This window comes from Tachyglossus aculeatus, chromosome 7, assembly GCF_015852505.1.
Source record: "Tachyglossus aculeatus isolate mTacAcu1 chromosome 7, mTacAcu1.pri, whole genome shotgun sequence".
In the NCBI taxonomy this organism is placed as follows: domain Eukaryota; kingdom Metazoa; phylum Chordata; class Mammalia; order Monotremata; family Tachyglossidae; genus Tachyglossus; species Tachyglossus aculeatus.
In genome coordinates this window covers 38100833-38119442 of record NC_052072.1, presented here as the reverse complement: position 1 = coordinate 38119442, position 18610 = coordinate 38100833, and the positions used below count along the sequence as shown (strand labels likewise).

The following is an 18610-nucleotide window of genomic DNA, read 5'->3' as shown; positions in this document are numbered from 1 at the left end:
GGTGCCTGGGTGGGCTGTTGGAGAAAGTACGTGCAAAGCCCTTAATTGTTAATAAAAATAATAGTATTAATAATGATAGAGCCAGGTTTTTATGGGGTTCTCTATGGAGTTTCCTGTTCAATTTCATTTTATTTCTCCATTCTCAAGATGATGGATGACTCATGGTTTGGACTTCTCTCGTCATCAGACGGTGTGCCTGACGTGGGACAGGGATGGTATCTGATCAGCTTAGATTGTAATTATCCCAGTACTTGCTTAGTACAGTGCCTGCACATTGTAAGCACTTAACAAATATTATTATTATTATAATTATTCTTGACTACTATATTGATTCATGATTAGTCCAGAAAATCCCATTTTGATCAGAGAAGCTGGAAGGAAACTGCTACATATAAGGTGGTAGTTTTAATTTTGGAGTGAAAAGACACAAATTTCTATAAGTTTCAGGAATAGGTTTATCTACTAACTGCTAGGAAGTAATCCATTCTTCCCTTTAGGTGAAATACTTCAAATGAATTCTACCACATTTCAAAATTCCCCCACAGCACTGCTCAAATTTCAATCTTGAAAGAGAAGCATGCTAAAAATACTTCACATATATATTCAAATAAAATGGGAGATTATTTGGATTGGAATTTTCATGCAGTTAATCAGTGTTCAAAGAATGGATGACATAAATCACCTTGTTGCCTAGCATTGTTTATTGGCTGTATTTTTCAGTCATGGTAGGAACTCCTCCCCGCTCCCCCCCCCCCAAAAAAAAAACCCAAACCCAAAACTAAAACCAAAAAACCCACAAAAAGAAAACCTTTTTTCACCTGGGGCCTCAGCTGTGCAATTCAAAGCTGACAAACCTGTGGCTTTATACTTTGTAGTTTTGTTTTGAAACAAAAAGCTAAAAGAACAATGACTAAAATGAAAGTTTTGACTCGACAGTATGAGCAATTCAAAGAGACTGGATAGTAACACATTCATCTCTTTGGTGTTAGAACAGCTGAACTGGGGTTTGAGAATAGCTGGTTTATATGCAGACCTTCCTTTAGAGCAATGGTTTCTCCATTTCTCCTTCCATTTTTGAGAAACACGGACCTAAATGAAGCAATGCTGCCTTCTGGGGAGAAGGAAAGAGGAGAGGAATGATGGGCCCATCTTTGGGAGCTAAAATAAATAGCAATTTTCCCCTCTGGAATGTCAAGCTCTGTGTAAAGTGTTGTCACCATCACACGGAGTAGCCCGTGGCATGGCACAAGAAGCATCAGCTGGATGGCAGATCCCTAAAGTGTCTTAATTCTAGTAGGCACAGACCTTGGGGTACCCGAGGGGCTTCTGGAAGCCGATCGGCTGAGGGGCTTCGGAAGCTGGCTGGCTGAGAAGCTTCTGCAAACTCATTGCTGAGGAGCTTCTGTAAAATGATCGACTGGCCGAGCGACCCAGGCTGCAGGAGGTGGAATCCACGGTTGGCCCGAGCCAGGCTCCCTCCGACTCCTCTTCCTGAAGAAACCGGGAGTCCCGGGGCCGACCGCGAGTCCGGGAGGGAAAGGCCGGAGGCAGCCCTAGTCCTCGGGAATGGGAGTGTTGCAATTCCCGTGGTAGATCTTGACTTGGCCGTCACATCGGAAGTAGGCATCGAAGACGTCGCTGTAGCCATGGTCGTTCCACCAGGTGCAGAGCTGTCGGTTCCACGTGCAGTCCAGGACGTGGAAGAGCTCCGGGTGCTCCATGCCGATCATGGTGAAGAAATCCTGGTCCCCTAGGTGCCCTCTGAAGTGGTACTTCTCGGTCAGCTGCTGGACCCGGGCGGGTTCCAGCAGCTGGTTGTAGAGCTGGGACTGGCGCATGGCCTCCAGGTCCAGCAACATCACCCCGCTGTTGAAGCCGGGCAACCCGTCGGGAGGAGGGTCACCCACCCTCGTCTTCGGGTTCTCTTGCCGGAACTGCCAAAATGTGTGCCTGGGAAGTTGGCAGAGAGGGAGGGAAAGAGGGAGAGACAAAGGCGGGGGAGAGAGAGAAAGAGAGATGGAGATATAGAGAGATGGAGAGAGGAGGGAGAGAGAGGGAGGGAGAGGTAAAGAGGAGAGAGAATGAGGGGGAGGGAGAAAGAGAAATAGAGGGAGAAGGAGGGATGAGACAGAAAAAGAGGGAAAGAGCAGAGAGAAAGAAAAAGAGAAAGAGGACGAGGGAGAGAGAGAAAGAAGGAAAGAGCAGAGGGGAGAGAGAGAGAGAAAGAGAGAGGGGGAGAGAGAGAGAAAGAGAGAGGGGGAGAGAGAAAGAGATTAATCAAGGACCAGCCATGGCAGCATGTTGCCAAAATGACTGAATAAACAGTGCCTGGGGACAGCTTGCCTAGTAAATTACTCTCCATTGGAAATGGCCAAAAGAGAAATCTATTTAGGGCTTTTCACCCTCTGCTTACAATCACCAATCAAGAAATCAGTAGAAACAGATTAAAACTAAACATCTCTGTCCTTCAAGGAAGGAGAGCCCCCCGCACCTCCCAGGATCAAGAACGCTCAACTCTGTTGTTCCCCACGGGAGAGAGTGGTAGGTTGGGCAGGCCAACTCCATTTATTCTATTTATTTTATTTTGTTAATATGTTTTGTTTTGTTCTCTGTCTCCGTCTTCTAGACTGTGAGCCCACTGTTGGGTAGGGACCGTCTCTATATGTTGCCAACTTGTACTTCCCAAGCGCTTAGTACAGTGCTCTGCACACAGTAAGTGCTCAATAAATATGATTGAATGAATGAATGAATGAACCCCTCTGCAACACATACATTAATTAGAAAAGCAGCGTGGCTCAGTGGAAAGAGCCCGGCCTTGGGAGTCAGAGGTCATGGGTTCAAATTCCAGCTCTGCCAATTGTCAGCTGTGTGACTTTGGGCAAGTCACTTAACTTCTCTGGGCCTCCATTACCTCATCTGTAAAATGGGGATTAAGACTGTGAGCCCCACATGGGACAATCTGATCACCTTGTGTCCGCCCCCAGCACTTAGAACACTGCTTTGCACGTAGTAAGCGCTTAACAAATGTTATTATTATTATTATTATTATCGGTCTTTTCTGCCTGAAACATGGATATCCTCCCCTTAGAGACGGTCGCAGTTGCACGTCATTACGATTGACAGCACCATTACCCTCCTGAGTTCCCGGCAGAGGCCAGTGGACGTTCCACAGGTTTCAAGCCCTGATAACCCTCTTTGTTCCACTCGGTAGGTTCGGGTTTCTCGGCCGAAACAACGGGATGCTTCCCTGATCGGAAATCCTACTCCACCTGGCAGGCCGAGGTCCCCACAGAGAGGAGCGGGGGCCGAGAGAGGAAAAGAAACCTCCCCCAAAATACCACCACCACCAGGACCACCAAGTTACTGACTCTCTCACAACAACAGCTGCAGAGATAGTCAGAGGGAAGACTGAGCTTTTCGATCTCAGCACGAAAGATCTCATCTTCCAGTTCTCACAAATCCTGCGAGTAGTCCCTCTTTCTGTTCCTGCCAAGGTAGAAATATTTCCCTCCTCTTCTATATAACCAATGGTTTGACAGGGCTCTTATAAATGAAATAAACAGGCTCATTGTTCTTAATGGCGCAGAGGCTCATTTGTAAGACAGAGTGTAACCTCCCTTTTCCCAAAAAACATATGAGGTGAAATCAGCCTCCATTGCTAATCTCCGAAGTGTTTGTAGTGATATGAACGCAGAGGGATTTAAGTACAGTAGGAAAACTGATGATTTGACCTCCCATGGCTCCCAATCCAATTAATTGATTATAGGTTTGCAGCCCAAATCTATTAGTTGTGAAGATCTTGTACCCTTTATTTATCCCACCCTCAGCCCCAAAGGACTTACATATATATCCAGAATTTATTTATTTATATTAATAACTGCCTCCCCCTCTAGACAGTAATCTTCTTGCAGGCAGGGAACACATCTACCAGTTCGATTACACTGTATTCTCCCAAGCGCTTAGTATAATGCTCTGAGCACAGTAAACTCTCAATAAACACGACAGATTGTTGGACTGAAGATGCGGCTTCAGGCTAAGTTTACCGATGGCAAACTCTCGGTGTGAAAGACCTATAATCAGCTGCAGCAGATTTCAAAATTATTACCAGCATGAGCTCCCCTCATGTTTCTCCAATGCTCAGAGCTGCTGTCAGGATCAGTGGGTCTTTCTAGGTTTGATCGATCTAGCTCTCCAATCAGTCAGTAAGTGTTCAATAAATACGATTGAATGAATCAATCGATCGTATTTATTGAGTGCATATTCTGTATAGAACACTGAACTGAGCATTTGGGAGAGTACAATAGAACTGGCAGATACGATGACCCTGCCCTCATCTATAACATGGTTAGGGAGACAGATATTTAAATAAACTAGAGATAGAATAATAATAATGATGGTATTTGTTAAGCGCTTACTATGTGCAAAGCACTGTTCTAAGCGCTGGGGAGGTTACAAGGTGATCAGGTTGTCCCACGGGGGGCTCACAGTTTTAATCCCCATTTTACAGATGAGGGAACTGAGGCACAGAGAAGTTAAGTGACTTGCCCAAAGTCACACAGCTGACAGTTGGAGGAGCCGGGATTTGAACCCATGACCTCTGACTCCAAAGCCCGGGCTTTTTCCACTGAGCCATGCTGCTATATAAGAAATATAGATACATAAGTGCTGTGTGGGGTGAGTATCTCAGTGCTTAGAGGGTATAGGTGCATAGGTGCATAGGTGATGCAGAAGTGGAGGAGAAAAGAGTGGGGAGATGTGAGGTCAGTCAGGGAAGGCTTCCTGAAAGAGACATCTGTAATTTACTTATATATCTGTAATGCATTCATTAATGTCTATCTCCCCCTCTAGACTGTAAGATCATTGCGGTTAGGGAAGAAGTCTGTTTATTGTTATATTGCACTCTCCCGATTGCTTAGCACAGTGCTCTGTACACAGTAAGTGCTTTATAAACACGACTGAATGAATGAAAAGAGATGTGATTTCAGCAGGGCTTCGAAGATGGGGAGAGTGAGCTGGCAGATATTAAGGGGGTGGGAGTTTCAGGTAGAAAGGAGGGTGTGAGCAAGGGCTAGATGGTGAGGGGTTCTTCACACCCCTCTTCATCTCTCACTTCCCTTATCATCACCAAGATGGGTCATGGATATGCCTCCTGCTACTGTTCGCCTGTCCCGCCGTCGACCCCTGGCCCACGTCCTCCCCTGGCCTGGAATTGATTCATTCAATCGTATTTATTGAGCGCTTACTGTGTGCAGAGCACAGTACTAAGCGCCCTCCCTCCCCACATCCACCAAGCTAGCTCTCTTCCTCCCTTCAAAGCCCTACTGAGAGCTCACCTCCTCCAGGAGGCCTTCCCAGACTGAGCCCCCTTTTTCCTCTCCTCCTCCCCATCCTCCCGCCCTACCTCCTTCCCCTCCCCACAGCACCTGTATATATGCTTGTACAGATTTATTACTCTATTTATTTTGCTTGTCCATATTTACTGTTCTATTTATTTTGTTAATGATGTGTATCTAGCTTTATTTTTATTTATTCTGGTGACTTGACACCTGTCCACATGTTTTGTTTTGTTGTCTGTCTCCCCCTTCTAAACTGTGAGCCCGTTGTTGGGCGGGGACTGTCTCTATATGCTGCCGACTTGTACTTTCCAAGCGCTTAGTACAGTGCTCTGCACACAGTAAGCACTCAATAAATACAATTGAATGAATGAATGAATAAATGAAATACCCTTTCCCAGCCGGGTAGTGTATCTGCTACTGCTCCCTTCAGAATAGTCAATCACTATGAAACACCTAAAGTTCGAATGTCTGCGAATCAATAAAAGAATGGTGTTTATTAAGAGCTGACTGTGTGCAGAGCAAACCCAACTAACGTTCAGTTACACTCTTCAGTCATCAACAATCAACAAAACATCCACAGAAGCTTGTCAAAAGTCCATCCTCTGAAGCGGAGGAGGTTATTCATTCATTCGATCGTATTTATTGAGCACTTACTGCGGGCAAAGCACCGTACCTAAGAGCTAAGGGTAGACCATTGGATCCTGTCTCCTAGAATAAAGACGGCTCTTCAGCTTGGGACAGAGAGAAGCAGCGTGGCCTCGCGGAAAGTGCACGAGCTTGGAAGTCAGATGACCTGCATTCGAATCCCCGCTCTGCCGTTTACTGCACCCAAAGATATTCCAGCAATGACTGGGTGTGCAGAAATAATTTTGCGATGGGTATATTACCTACACCAATAGCTGAGGCAATGATAAACAATTCTGTGACCAGTTCTAGGGCTGAAAAATGATGAAACAAATGGTTTTCAGGACAGAAAATGGGCAGCTGTTGCAGTAGGAGAGATCCTTAAAGCTGAGGTGATATTGTTCAGCTCCCCAGATTAACATATGGAAAACACTGGTCTTGAATTACAACACAAAAAATATGGTCAAACATAAGAAAGGATTTCAGGATTCTCAGGGTGAACAAACAATGGCATGGGCTACTTGGGGAGAGAATGGGCAACCATCTTTCATGAATGATTTTGGTATTCCCCTAGACTGGAAGAGATGATTGCTCCAGGTGCCATCTGTCTCAATGATTTAGCCAGTCAATCAGTCAGACAATCATATTTATTGAGCACTTACTGTGTGCAGAGCAGTGTGCTAAGCACTCAGGAGAATACAACAGGAAACAGCTCAGGCCCTGCCAATGCTTCTGTCCCTTCCGCTACCTCACTGCCCATCTACAGTGGTTAGATTGTGAGCCTTGGGAAGGACAGAAACTCTGATCTGATTCTCTTCTATCCACCTCAGCGCTTAATAGATGCCATGATTATTATTATTATGAGAAATGGTCTTAGTAAGCTTGTTGTGGGCAGGGAATGTGTCTGTTCTATTGGCATACTGTCCTCTCCCAAGCGCTTAGTACAGTGCTCTGCACATAGTAAGTGCTCAATCAATACAACTGACTGACCGCAAAATGTGGTTGGGCAACAATTTTTGGATGATCCGACAGTTGTGTAACAGTGGCTTTGGAGAGGAACCATAAGGGTGTTTTTTTTAAAAAAAAGTCTGTTGTTTCAGTGTGGGAGAGCCATGGCAGGGACTGTAGACTGAAAGTTCCTTGTGAGAATGGATCACATTTACCAACTCCACTGTACTGTACTTTCCCAAGCGGTTAGTACAGTGCTTTGCACCAGTAAGCGCTCAATAAATACCACTGATTGATGGCAAATACCCTTGAAGCAGGCCCAGCTTTATGGGCGCCCTGATTGTGCCTGCCCTGTTGGAAAGAGGAGAGGGAAAAAGAAACAAGAAATGGGGAGGGCAGGGGAGGGAGCTGGAGAAAGTGGGCGGGGGTGGAGGGAGACTGGCCATTTTCCGTGCCCCGACACTTTCCACTACAAAAACTGACCAGGGTGAGTGAAGGTGAGAATGCTGGCCACAAATCCTTGCTTGTTCCAGCTACATACATCTCTCCCAACCTGAGCCAGCAGGACTTTTCATTGTCTCTCTCCACACAACAGCTACACAACTGCATATTGCATAATTACCTGTTCTCTCTCCCCACAAGACTGTGAGTTCCATGAGGGACAGGGACTGTGGCCAATCTGATTACCCGTATCTACCCTAGCACTCAGGACAGTGCTCGGTATGTCATAAGCATTTAACAAATATCATTAATCTGGTTGTGGGCAGGGAATTTGTCTGTTTATGGTTATATTATACTCTCCGGAGCGCTTAGCACAGTGCTTTGCACACAATAAGCACTCAATAAATGAGTGAATGAACAAATGAGTGAAAGAATTATCATCATCATATTGTAGGACCATTTTTGCAACTCTAACCAATGCTGATCACTTGTTGTTGTTGGAGAAGCAGCGTGGCTCAGTGGAAAGAGCATGGCCTTTGGAGTCAGAGGTCATGGGTTCAAATCCCGGCCCCGCCAACTGTCAGCTGGGTGACTTTGGGCAAGTCACTTCACTTCTCTGTGCCTCAGTTACCACATCTGTAAAATGGGGATTAAAACCATGAGCCCCCCATGGGACAACCTGATCACCTTGTAACCTCCCCAGCGCTTAGAACAGTGCTTTCCACATAGTAAGCGCTTAACAAATACCATCATCATTATTATTATTATTGTTGCGTGAACATTTTGCAATGAAGATGCTACATGACCAATCAGTACAGCTTGTCCTAACCCTGGGTGGACCTCCGGAGTGTGAAGAGAGGGGAAAGGAGGTAGAGAGGAAGGAGAGGGAGGAGGAGGAGGAGGAGGAGGAGGAGGACTGCTATGTGTGGGAATTCATATGGAGTTGGGCTCGGGGTCCAAGAATGACCTGAGCTTGGTTACAACTGTGATACGTTACGGAGGCAGACAAATCCACTCTTCTCGCCACCTGTATATCTGATAATAATAATAATAATGATGATGGTATACGTTAAGTGCTTAATATGTGCCAGGCACTGTACTAAGCACTGGGGTGGATACAGGCAAATCGAGCTGGACACAGTCTCTGTCCCACGTGGGGCTCAACGTCTCAATCCCCATTTTCCAGATGAGGGAACTGAGGCCCAGAGAAGTAAATTGACTTGCCCAAGGTCACACGGCAGACAAGTGGTGGAACTGGGATTAGAAAACATGACTTTCTGACTCACAAAGCAGACAAGTGGTGGAACTGCGATTAGAAAACATGACTTTCTGACTCCCAGGCTGTGCTCTATCCGCTACGCCATGCTGCTTCTCGAGTCAGTCAGTCAATCATATTTATTGAGTGCTTACTGTGTGCAGAGCACAGTACTAAGTGCTTGAGAGAATACAAAACACCAATAAACAGACCCATTCCTGGTTCCTCCATGGTTTAGGTGACTCTGAACCCCAGGAGCCCCCTTCCACCCCCAACACCAAGAAATATCCTCTCCAAAGTAACCGCTAACTTCTCAGACAGACTCTGCAGCTTCTGTTCACCGCGGGCTGGTTTAGCATTTTGGAAACTCCGGCGATTAGACACTGGGCCTTTTGTTTTTGGTAATGTCACTCCCCCGCATAGAGAATCGAGAGTTGGCTCCATGAGGAGGTGAAGTCGGGATCATCCCAGTTTGGCCCGGCTAATCCGATGTGGAACCCAATTCTCCTCGAAGGAAATGAGAACAGAGATGCTTCCTCAGGAAGGAACAAAAGGAATGTGGGTGGGAGGATGAGTGGGTAGCAAAGTGAGACAACCTCCGTCTAATCTAGTAAATTGGACTCCCATGTGGCGATACCCAAGGCAGCCCTTCCTAATGTGTCTTGCAGCCCTTCCTGTCTCCAGCCGGGATGTGGGAAGTGAGCAAGGGTCAAAGGGGACACATCTACAGAAAGAGTATTGGTTATCAATAGCTATGTGCTTTTTGGGGTGCTGGGCTCATATGGAAACACAGGTCACCTCCTCGAGATTTAGACTGTGAGCCCACTTTTAGACTGTGAGCCCACTGTTGGGTAGGGACTGTATATGTTGCCAATTTGTACTTCCCAAGCGCTTAGTACAGTGCTCTGCACATGGTAAGCGCTCAATAAATACGATTGATGATGATGATGATGATGAGATTATTAATCTCAAAGCACAGCCTGACTCTGCTGGCGAGAAGCAGCGGGGCCTAGTGGAAAGAGCCGAGGCCTGGGTTCTAACGGTGGTTCCGCTACTTGTCTGTTGTGTGACCTTGGGCAAGTGACTTCACTTTTCGGGGCCTCAGTTATCTGTAAAATGGGGTTTAAGGCTGTGGACTGTGTCCAACCTGATTAGCTCGCATCTACCCCGGTGATTAGTACAGTGCCAGGTACATAGTCAGTGCTTAACAAATACCATAATAATAATAATTATTATTATTATTAATAAGTACCATTTTTTTAAAAAAAGGAGAGAGAAGGTAGGAAAATGGCCCCTGCTGGAGGGAATAAGCCATTTCAATTACTTCAAAGCGTTTGCACACAGTAAGGTAATAATAATAATAATGATTGCGGTATTTGCTAACACTCACTACGTGTCAACCACTGTTCTAAGCTCTGGGGTAGATACAAGGTAATCAAGTTGGACACAGGCCCTGTCCCATGTGGGACTCACAGTCTCAATCCCCATTTTACCTAAATGGGTTCAAGGGCCTTGAAGCGGTGTGAGAAACTGACGATTTCCATATATCCCAACGATTAAGGGACTCAACCGCCCCATTCATTTGTCCCCTTAAAAAAATCCTCCTAGTATCAGACCAGGTTTTCCGGTTCAGTTCACAGGATCAACAATGACAAAAACAATGCTTTGGTGTTCAGAATTTGGATAGTGAAAAAGCATACGTCTCTCTGGAAGCAGGAAGAAACCGTAATCGGGATTCTGACATTGCCCCCGTCTGGCTCTGAGGGGATTTGCTTTCCTGGTTTTCCAGCTTAAGCCCGATCCACCTAGTCTCTACAGCCCTGCCCCACTTTGGGGTTGAGTGGCCGTTATCCGGGGAGATGACAGAGATGAAAGAGTCTGGGTTTTGTGCTGGTGATGATGATGATGGCATTTGTTAAGCGCTTACTATGTGCACAGCACTGTTCTAAGCGCTGCAACCAAGGCATCATCACTGCCACCAGGCATCACCCAGACTTGCCCCCCAACATCCAAATCCGGAGCTTCAGGCAACGCCCCTTTATCAAACCTTCTTTTAGCCAGGGCCCTAAACACTCTGCTGCAGGTTTGTAAGCTCATTCATTCATTCGATCGTATTTATTGAGCGCTTATAGTGTGCAGAGCTTAACTGACTTCCTCTCCCTCTTAGTATAACCCCTGCAACAGCCCAGGTTTGCAGATGTGAGAGGGCAAAGGTGAAGTCAAGAAAGGACCTGTCAGGAAACAGAAAGCCATTTTTTAAAATCCTGGCTTCCAAACCTCAAATGCTCAGGTCTCCCTGCTTCCCTTTCTGTATGGTCTCTGCACTTGGATCTGTGACTTTTGGGCTTTTAATATCCAGTCAGTCAGTCAATCGTATTTATTGAATGCTTAATGGGTGCAGAACACTGTATTAAGCACTTAGGAGAGTACAATATAACAGACACATTTCCTGCCCAAAATGAGCTTACAGTCTAGAGAGGGAGACAGACATTAATATAAATAAATAAATTCTTGTTATGTACCTAAGTGCCATGGGGCTGAGAGGGGCGCTGAAAAAATGGAGCAAACTCTCAACCTCACATCACTTACAAATACCTTTAAATTCTATAATACAAATTACTTATTTATTTTTATTGATGTTTGTCTCCCCCTTTAAGCATGTTATCTGCTAATTCTGTTGGACCAAACTCTCCCAAGTGCTTAGTACAGTGTTCTGCACATAGTAAGAGCTCAATAAATACCTTGGATTGACTGATTGATTTCTCTCTGCTGGACTGGAAGAGGGAAATCAACACGTTGACACGTCTCCATCCAATCCATAGTATTGCCTCAAAGCCACAGATGCTTTTTTCTCTTCCCTTTCAGAAGGGTTCAAAGTGCTCTGGGACTGTGCCCTGGGTCATTTCCTTCTGGACTCCAGTTCAAGGGAGAGATCGAAAACACGGGCCCTTTTCTATCATTTCGAGCACTTTCCAGATTATGAGTGTGTGAGTATGTGTGTTTTTACATGTGAGCGACAGGACGTAAACAAATAGAGCCCTGTGTTTACAGAGTACCGACAGGAGACATTTTCTTCACAAATGAAGTGGGAGACTGAGGGGACACATGCCAAAATCCCGAATCCAGAGTGACGATGACCCTTGGTGTTGGAAGGAATGTTAAGAACATTTGCTTTCCCTGCTGTTTCCAGGCAAACGAATAATAAAATCATGCATTTCCCTTCTTGCCTACAGACTGAATGGCCTCTATGTATTTGTATCTCTTTAGACAGTAGTTGGAGTAATAGTGTTAGGCTTATTAAGCATTAATGCCAATAGTATTAAGCATTATGCAGAGCATGGAACTAAATGCTGGGGAAAATTACTAAAAAGCAGCTGGGGTAAAGATGATTTGAATGTCTTACTAGTTTGCTACTCCAGCCCTAAAATTCACCATTCTCTCTATGACATTTAATCAATCAATCAGTTCTATTTATTATTAATAATAGCAATAATAATTGTGGTATTTATTAAGAGCTTACTATGTGACAAGCACTGTTCTAAGTGCTGGGTTAGATACAAGGTAATCAGGTTGTATCTGTCCCACGTGGGGCACACAGTCTCAATCCCCACTTTACAATCTCCCTGTGCAAGACTCTCATATCTACAACTACTCTGGATCTGTATCATCTTAGGTAGCATTTTAAAATGTCTTAATTTGCACCCTGGACACAACCGACTGGTTAGAACATGCAGTTTCCATGACACTCCAGAGACGGCACGTGGAGATCGGGCCACGACTGGAAATTAATGGGGGTGGAGAAGTTTGTCCTCAAGATTGAGAACGGAAACTCAACGGAATTAAGACGCCACAGATGATTTACTTTGTCTGGTGGTGGAAAGCCATCTGTTTCGCAGATTTTCCCTGAGGGATTGATCCCCATTGTCACTGGAAGGCTACTCCTTACTGTGCTGGCTCGCTCTGATCCCGACTGGGAAACTGTTACCCCGGAGCGTGGGCTCAGGGTCTGCCCCAAGAGGGGATGCCCATGATGTGGCAAAGAGAAAGAGAGGAAGCGCTTCTCTCTTCTGAGAGGGGTGCCCCTCCGAATGCCCTCCTTGCCCACCTCCAAACAAGCAGAGAGCACTGCTTGTTTAACCCAACTTCGATTCTCATCATCAAACCGAGTTTGTTAGCAGATTTAAGGCCTTCATTATCTAACTTCTGGAGGAAGTTAGTAGTCCTGCTACTAAGCCAGGGTTTGCTAGCTGCTCTTCTCCAGGGGGTTGGGCTTTGGAGAAGGGCAGAGTGAGAAATAGTGTGGCCAATTGGATGGAGCATGGTCCTGGGAGACCGAAAGACCTGGGTTCTAATAATCCTGGCTCCTCCACTTGTCTGCTTTGTGACTTTGAGCAAGTCATTTAATTTCTCTGTGCCTCAGTTACCTCATCTATAAAATGGGGATTAAGACCATGAGCCCCATGTGGGACAGGGAAGGCATCCAACCTGATTAACTTATATCTAACCTAGAACAGTGCTGGACACAAAGTGAGTGCTCAACAAATACCATCATCATCATCAAGCACATTCTCCTCATATTTTATCTATTCAGCCTCTAATAAGGTTGTTCAGCCAGTCAGACTGTGCTTCCTGAGACTCCCCACATGGAGAGAAGCAGCGTGGCTCAGTGGAAGGAGCCCGGGCTTTGGAGTCAGTGGTCATGCGTTCAAATCCCGGCTCCGCCAATTGTCAGCTGTGTGACTTTGGGCAAGTCACTTAACTTCTCTGTGCTTCAGTTACCTCATCTGTAAAATGGGGTTGACTGTAAGCCCCCCGTGGGACAACATGATCACCTTGCATCCCCCCAGTGCTTAGAACAGTGCATTGCAAATAGAAAGTGCTTAATAAATGTCATTATCATCATCATCATGTACAGTGAAGAAGTCATGTTTTTTTCTCTTTTTTTAATGGCATTTGTTAGGGCCCGGGAGTCAGACAGACTTGGGTTCTAATCCCAGCTCTGCCACTCATCTGCTGTGGGACCTTAGGCAAGTCACTTCACTTCTCTGTGTCTCAGTTACCTCAACTGTAAAACGGGGAAGAAGACTGAGAGCCCCATGTGGGACAGCGACTGTGGCCAATTTGATTAGCTTGTTTCCACCCCAGTGCTTAGTACAGTGCCTGGGACATAGTAAGTACTTAACAAATACCACACAAAAAAATGTCAACAGAAGGTAAAACCCTGGGGGTTTTCTGAGGGGGAGGGTGTGACGGGAGGTTCCCAGGCCTTCCAATTCACGTTCCCCCCATCTTTTCTCTATTTAGCCTCCCACAAGATTGCTCAGCCAGTCAGACTTTGCTTCCTGGGACCCCCCACATGGATGTACACTGGAGAAGTCATATTGTTTCCTCTTTTTTTAATGGCATTCGTTAGGTGCTTACTATGTGTCAAACACTGTTCTAAGCACTGGGGTGGGTACAGGTTAAGTCGGACACAGTCTCCGTCCCGCATGGGTCTCACAGTCCAAGTATGAGGAAGAGCAGTCAATGGATCATTCGTATTTATTGAGCACTTACTGTGTGCAGGGCACTGAACTAAACACGTGGGAGAGTATAATACAAAAATATAACACATTGCCTGCCCACAATAAGCTTACAGTCTAGGGGGGAGATGGACATTAATATACATCATCATCATCATCATCATCAATCGTATTTATTGAGAGCTTACTATGTGCAGAGCACTGTACTAAGTGCTTGGGAAGTACAAATTGGCAACATATAGAGACAGTCCCTACCCAACAGTGGGCTCACAGTCTAAAAAAAATAAAATAAAATAAATACATAAATCAAATTACAAATATGCACATAAGTGCCGTGGGGCTGAGGGCAGATGAATAAAGGAAGCAAGTCAGGGTGATGCAGAAGGGAGTAAAATAAAAGGAAATGAGGGCTTAGTCAAGAAAGGCCTCATGGAGCAGATGCGCCTTCAGTGAGGCTTAATCCCAGTTTTACAGTTGAGAAAACGAAGGCACAGAGCCGTTAAATAATAATACTTATGGTAGTTGTTAAGTGCTTACTATGTGCCAAGCACTGTTCTAAGCACTGGAGTAGATACAAGGTAATTGGGTTGTCCCAAGTGGGGCTCATAGTCTTAATCCCCATTTTACAGATTAGAGAACTGAGGCACAGAGAAGTTAAGTGGCTTGCCGAAGGTCACAAAGCAGACAAGTGGCGGAGCAGGGATTAGAACCCATGTCCTCTGACTCTCAAGCCCACGCTCTTTCCACTATGCCATGCTGCTCCTCCAAGTAATAATAATAATAATGGCATTTATTAAGCACTTCCTATGTGCAAAGCACTGTTCTAAGCACTGGGGAGGTTACAAGGTGATCAGGTTGTCCCATGGGGGGCTCACAATCTTAATCCCCATTTGACAGATGAGGTAACTGAGGCACAGAGAAGTGAAGCGACTTGCCCAAAGTCACACAGCTGACAAGTGGCTGAGCCGGGATTTGAACCCATGAACTCTGACTCCAAAGCCCGGGCTCTTTCCCACTGAGGCACACTGCTTCTCCAAGTGACTTGCCCAAGGTCACCCGGCAAGCAGTTAGAACCCAGGTCCTCCGACGCCTAGGCCCATGCTCTTTCCATTAGGTCATGCTGCTTCTCATTGTGTCCTTCTCCCAAGCACAGTCCCCAGAGTATATTTGTGTAGTAGTAAAGGTTGAATCAGGTATGCTCCTCTCTACTTCCCTGCTGGGGACCCCCCGATGTGGTGGAGGCTGTTAAGGGGATGGGGTCTCCAACCTCTCCACCCCCCGCCCCCAGCACAGCCCATGACATGCAGGACTTTTATTTATTTATTTATTTTATTTTGTTAGTATGTTTGGTTTTGTTCTCTGTCTCCCCCTTCTAGACGGTGAGCCCACTGTAGGGTAGGGACTGTCTCTATATGTTGCCAACTTGTACTTCCCAAGCGCTTAGTACAGTGCTCTGCACACAGTAAACGCTCAATAAATACAATTGATGATGATGATGATGATGAAAAAGGACTAGTGAGAGGAGGACAAACTGCCCCCTTTCCCTCCGCAAAGAACGAGGGGGTAAGGACAGAGGGCGGAGGGAAGAGTTAGAATTCTCTCCCCTTTCTGCCAGAGCTCCCTCCATTCATTCAATCGCATTTATTGAGCGCTTACTGTGTGCACAGCACTGTACTAAGCGCTTGGGAAGTACAAGTTGGCAACATATAGAGACGGTCCCTGCCCAACAGTGGGCTCACAGTCTAGTCTAGTAATAATAATGGTGGTACTTGTTAGGCGCTTACTTTGTGCCAAGCACCGTTCTAAATTCTGGGGTAGATACAAGATAATCAGGTTGGACACAGTCTCTGTCCCTCAGAGGGCTCACAGTCTTCACCCCCATTTTACAGATGAGGTAACTGAGGCACTGAGAAGTAAAGTGACTTGCCCAAGGTCACACAGCAGACAAGTGGCGGAGCGGGATTCGAACCCAGGACCTCTGACTCCCAGGCCCATCACAGTCAGCAACATCCAAATCTCTAATCTCTCCCAGTGTTTAGTGCAGTGCTCATTCATTCATTCAATCGTATTTATTGAGCACTTACTGTGTGCAGAGCACTGTACTAAGCACCTGGGAAGTGCAAGTTGGCAACATATAGAGACGGTCCCTAACCAACAGTGGGCTCACAGTCTAGAAGGGGGAGACAGACAACAAAACAAAACATATTAACAAAATAAAATAAATATGTACCAGTAAAATAGAGTAATAAATATGTAATAATAATAGTAATAATAATGATGGCATTTATTAAGTGCTTACTATGTGAAAAGCAGTGTTCTAAGCACTGGGGGGGGATACAAGTTGATCAGGTTGTCCCACGTGGGGCTCACAGTCATCCTCCCCATTTTACAGATGAGGTAACTGAGGCTCCGAGAAGTTGTGACGTGCCCAAACGTCACACAGCAGACATGTGGCGGAGCCGGGATTCGAACCCATGACCTCTGATTCCAAAGCCCGTGCTCTTTCCACTGAGCCACGCTGCTTCTCTACAAACATGTACAAACATTGTACAAATATATATACATATATATTGGGTGCTCGGCATCCAGTAAGCAATGAATAAATATTATTACTAGTAATACTACTACTACATTATCATTGCACCTACAAAACCTGTTTCAATTTACTAGCACATTTATAAGCATTGTCGATTTGTGTGGAAACAACACACAGTGTCTTTATATAATAAGCGCCATAGCAGTTTTAGTGCTTAGAACAGTGAACACCACATATTTAAGTTGTGCCAGTTTCAACAGTTTACTAAAACACTTTAAGTGACCCCTCAGCCCAAAGGACTACATGAGGCAGGTCATGTGAGCTGGGGAGGAAGTAGTGTCTGAGCAAGGGTAAGACCACCCTTCCTGTCTCACAGGCTTGTAACCTTGGCATTACCCTCGATTCAGCACCTGTATATATGTGTATATGTTTGTACATATTTATTACTCTATTTATTTATTTTACTTGTACATATCTATTCTATTTATTTTATTTTGTTAGTATGCTTGGTTTTGTTCTCTGTCTCCTCCTTATAGACTGTGAGCCCACTGTTGGGTAGGGACTATCTCTATATGTTGCCAACTTGTACTTCCCAAGCGCTTAGTACAGTGCTCTGCACACAGTAAGTGCTCAATAAATACGATTGACTGATTCCTCTCTCTCTCTTTAAACCCACACTATTCAATCTAGCACTAAATCCTGTCAGTTCAACCTTCACAAAATTCCCCTCTCCCTCAGCCACCATGTCCATATCTACAGTTCATTTTATTTCTAGTAACGTCTGTTTCACCCTCTAGACTAGAAGCTCGTAGTGGGCAGGGAACATGTCTACTAACTCTGTTACACTGTTATGTCGTAGTCTCCCAAGTGGTTAGTACAGTGCTCTGCACATAATAAATCATCATCATCATCAATCGTATTTATTGAGCGCTTACTATGTGCAGAGCACTGTACTAAGCGCTTGGGAAGTACAAATTGGCAACACATAGAGACAGTCCCTACCCAACAGTGGGCTCACAGTCTAAAAGGGGGAGACAGAGAACAAAACAAAACATAAGCTCAACAGATACCACTGATTGATTGATTGATTGGGTCAGGTGATTCTCACAGATCCCACTCGCACAAATGCACCACACACAACTAAACTCGCAAGAGCCCAACCCCTCCTCTAACATTTTCCTCCTAATCAGATATGAAATCAGATGCCGACTTGTAGCTGCCAGATCCCAAGGGAATGAGGCCAGGCCAGGTGTTGTCCAAAAAAATAGTGTCCAGCTTTGCTTTTTTCCCACAAAGGGAGGAGCCGGGGGGAATTATAGGGGTAGTAGAGGCACATGAGAAGGCATGAGAAACATCATGGCCTAATGGAAAGAGCACGGGTGCGGGAGTCGGAGGACCTGAGTTTTAATCCTGACTTTGCCACATGTCTGCTGTGTGCTTTGGACAAGTCATGTCACTTCTCTGTGTCCCAATTACCTCATCTGTAAAATGGAGATTAAATCCTACTCCCTTCTAGATAGAATGTGAGCTCCATGTGGGACAGGGTCTCTATCCAACCTGATCACCTTGTATTTACCTTTGCGTTTAGTACAATGCTTGGCACATAGTAAGCACTTTATTAATAATAATAATGATAAGAAGAAGAAAGCATAATGAAGCTTAGTCCCCAGTGCCTAACTTTAGATGCTTGCCTGTAACTCTCCTTTGGTACCGGAGGGAAAAACTGGAATCTAGAAGATTGCAGTAATTTGCTTAAAGTCATCTGGCAAAGCATTGCCAGGATTGCTTGTCAGAGCCCAGGCAGATAAATTTGTCCAGAGGTGTGGAAGAGTTGTCTGGGCACTCAACTACTACCACTGATCAACTAATTGATTAATGGGGCAGAGACTGGAATAAGGCCTACTCTTCAAAACCAGGTTCAAAATCAGAGCTGTGGCTTACCTCAGCT

The 18610-nt window shown here is 45.4% G+C and overlaps 1 protein-coding gene across 1 annotated transcript in view; it reads right to left on the bottom strand.

The window, feature by feature from the left end:
- Positions 1–330: 330 nt before the first annotated feature.
- Positions 331–18610, bottom strand: part of XXYLT1 (xyloside xylosyltransferase 1) — a 233548-nt gene continuing 215268 nt past the window's right edge. The window contains exon 4 of the mRNA XM_038749676.1: positions 331–1950. Within this exon, the coding sequence (XP_038605604.1) occupies positions 1554–1950 (397 nt within the window). The 3' untranslated portion in view covers positions 331–1553. The remainder of the gene's footprint in view (positions 1951–18610) is intronic.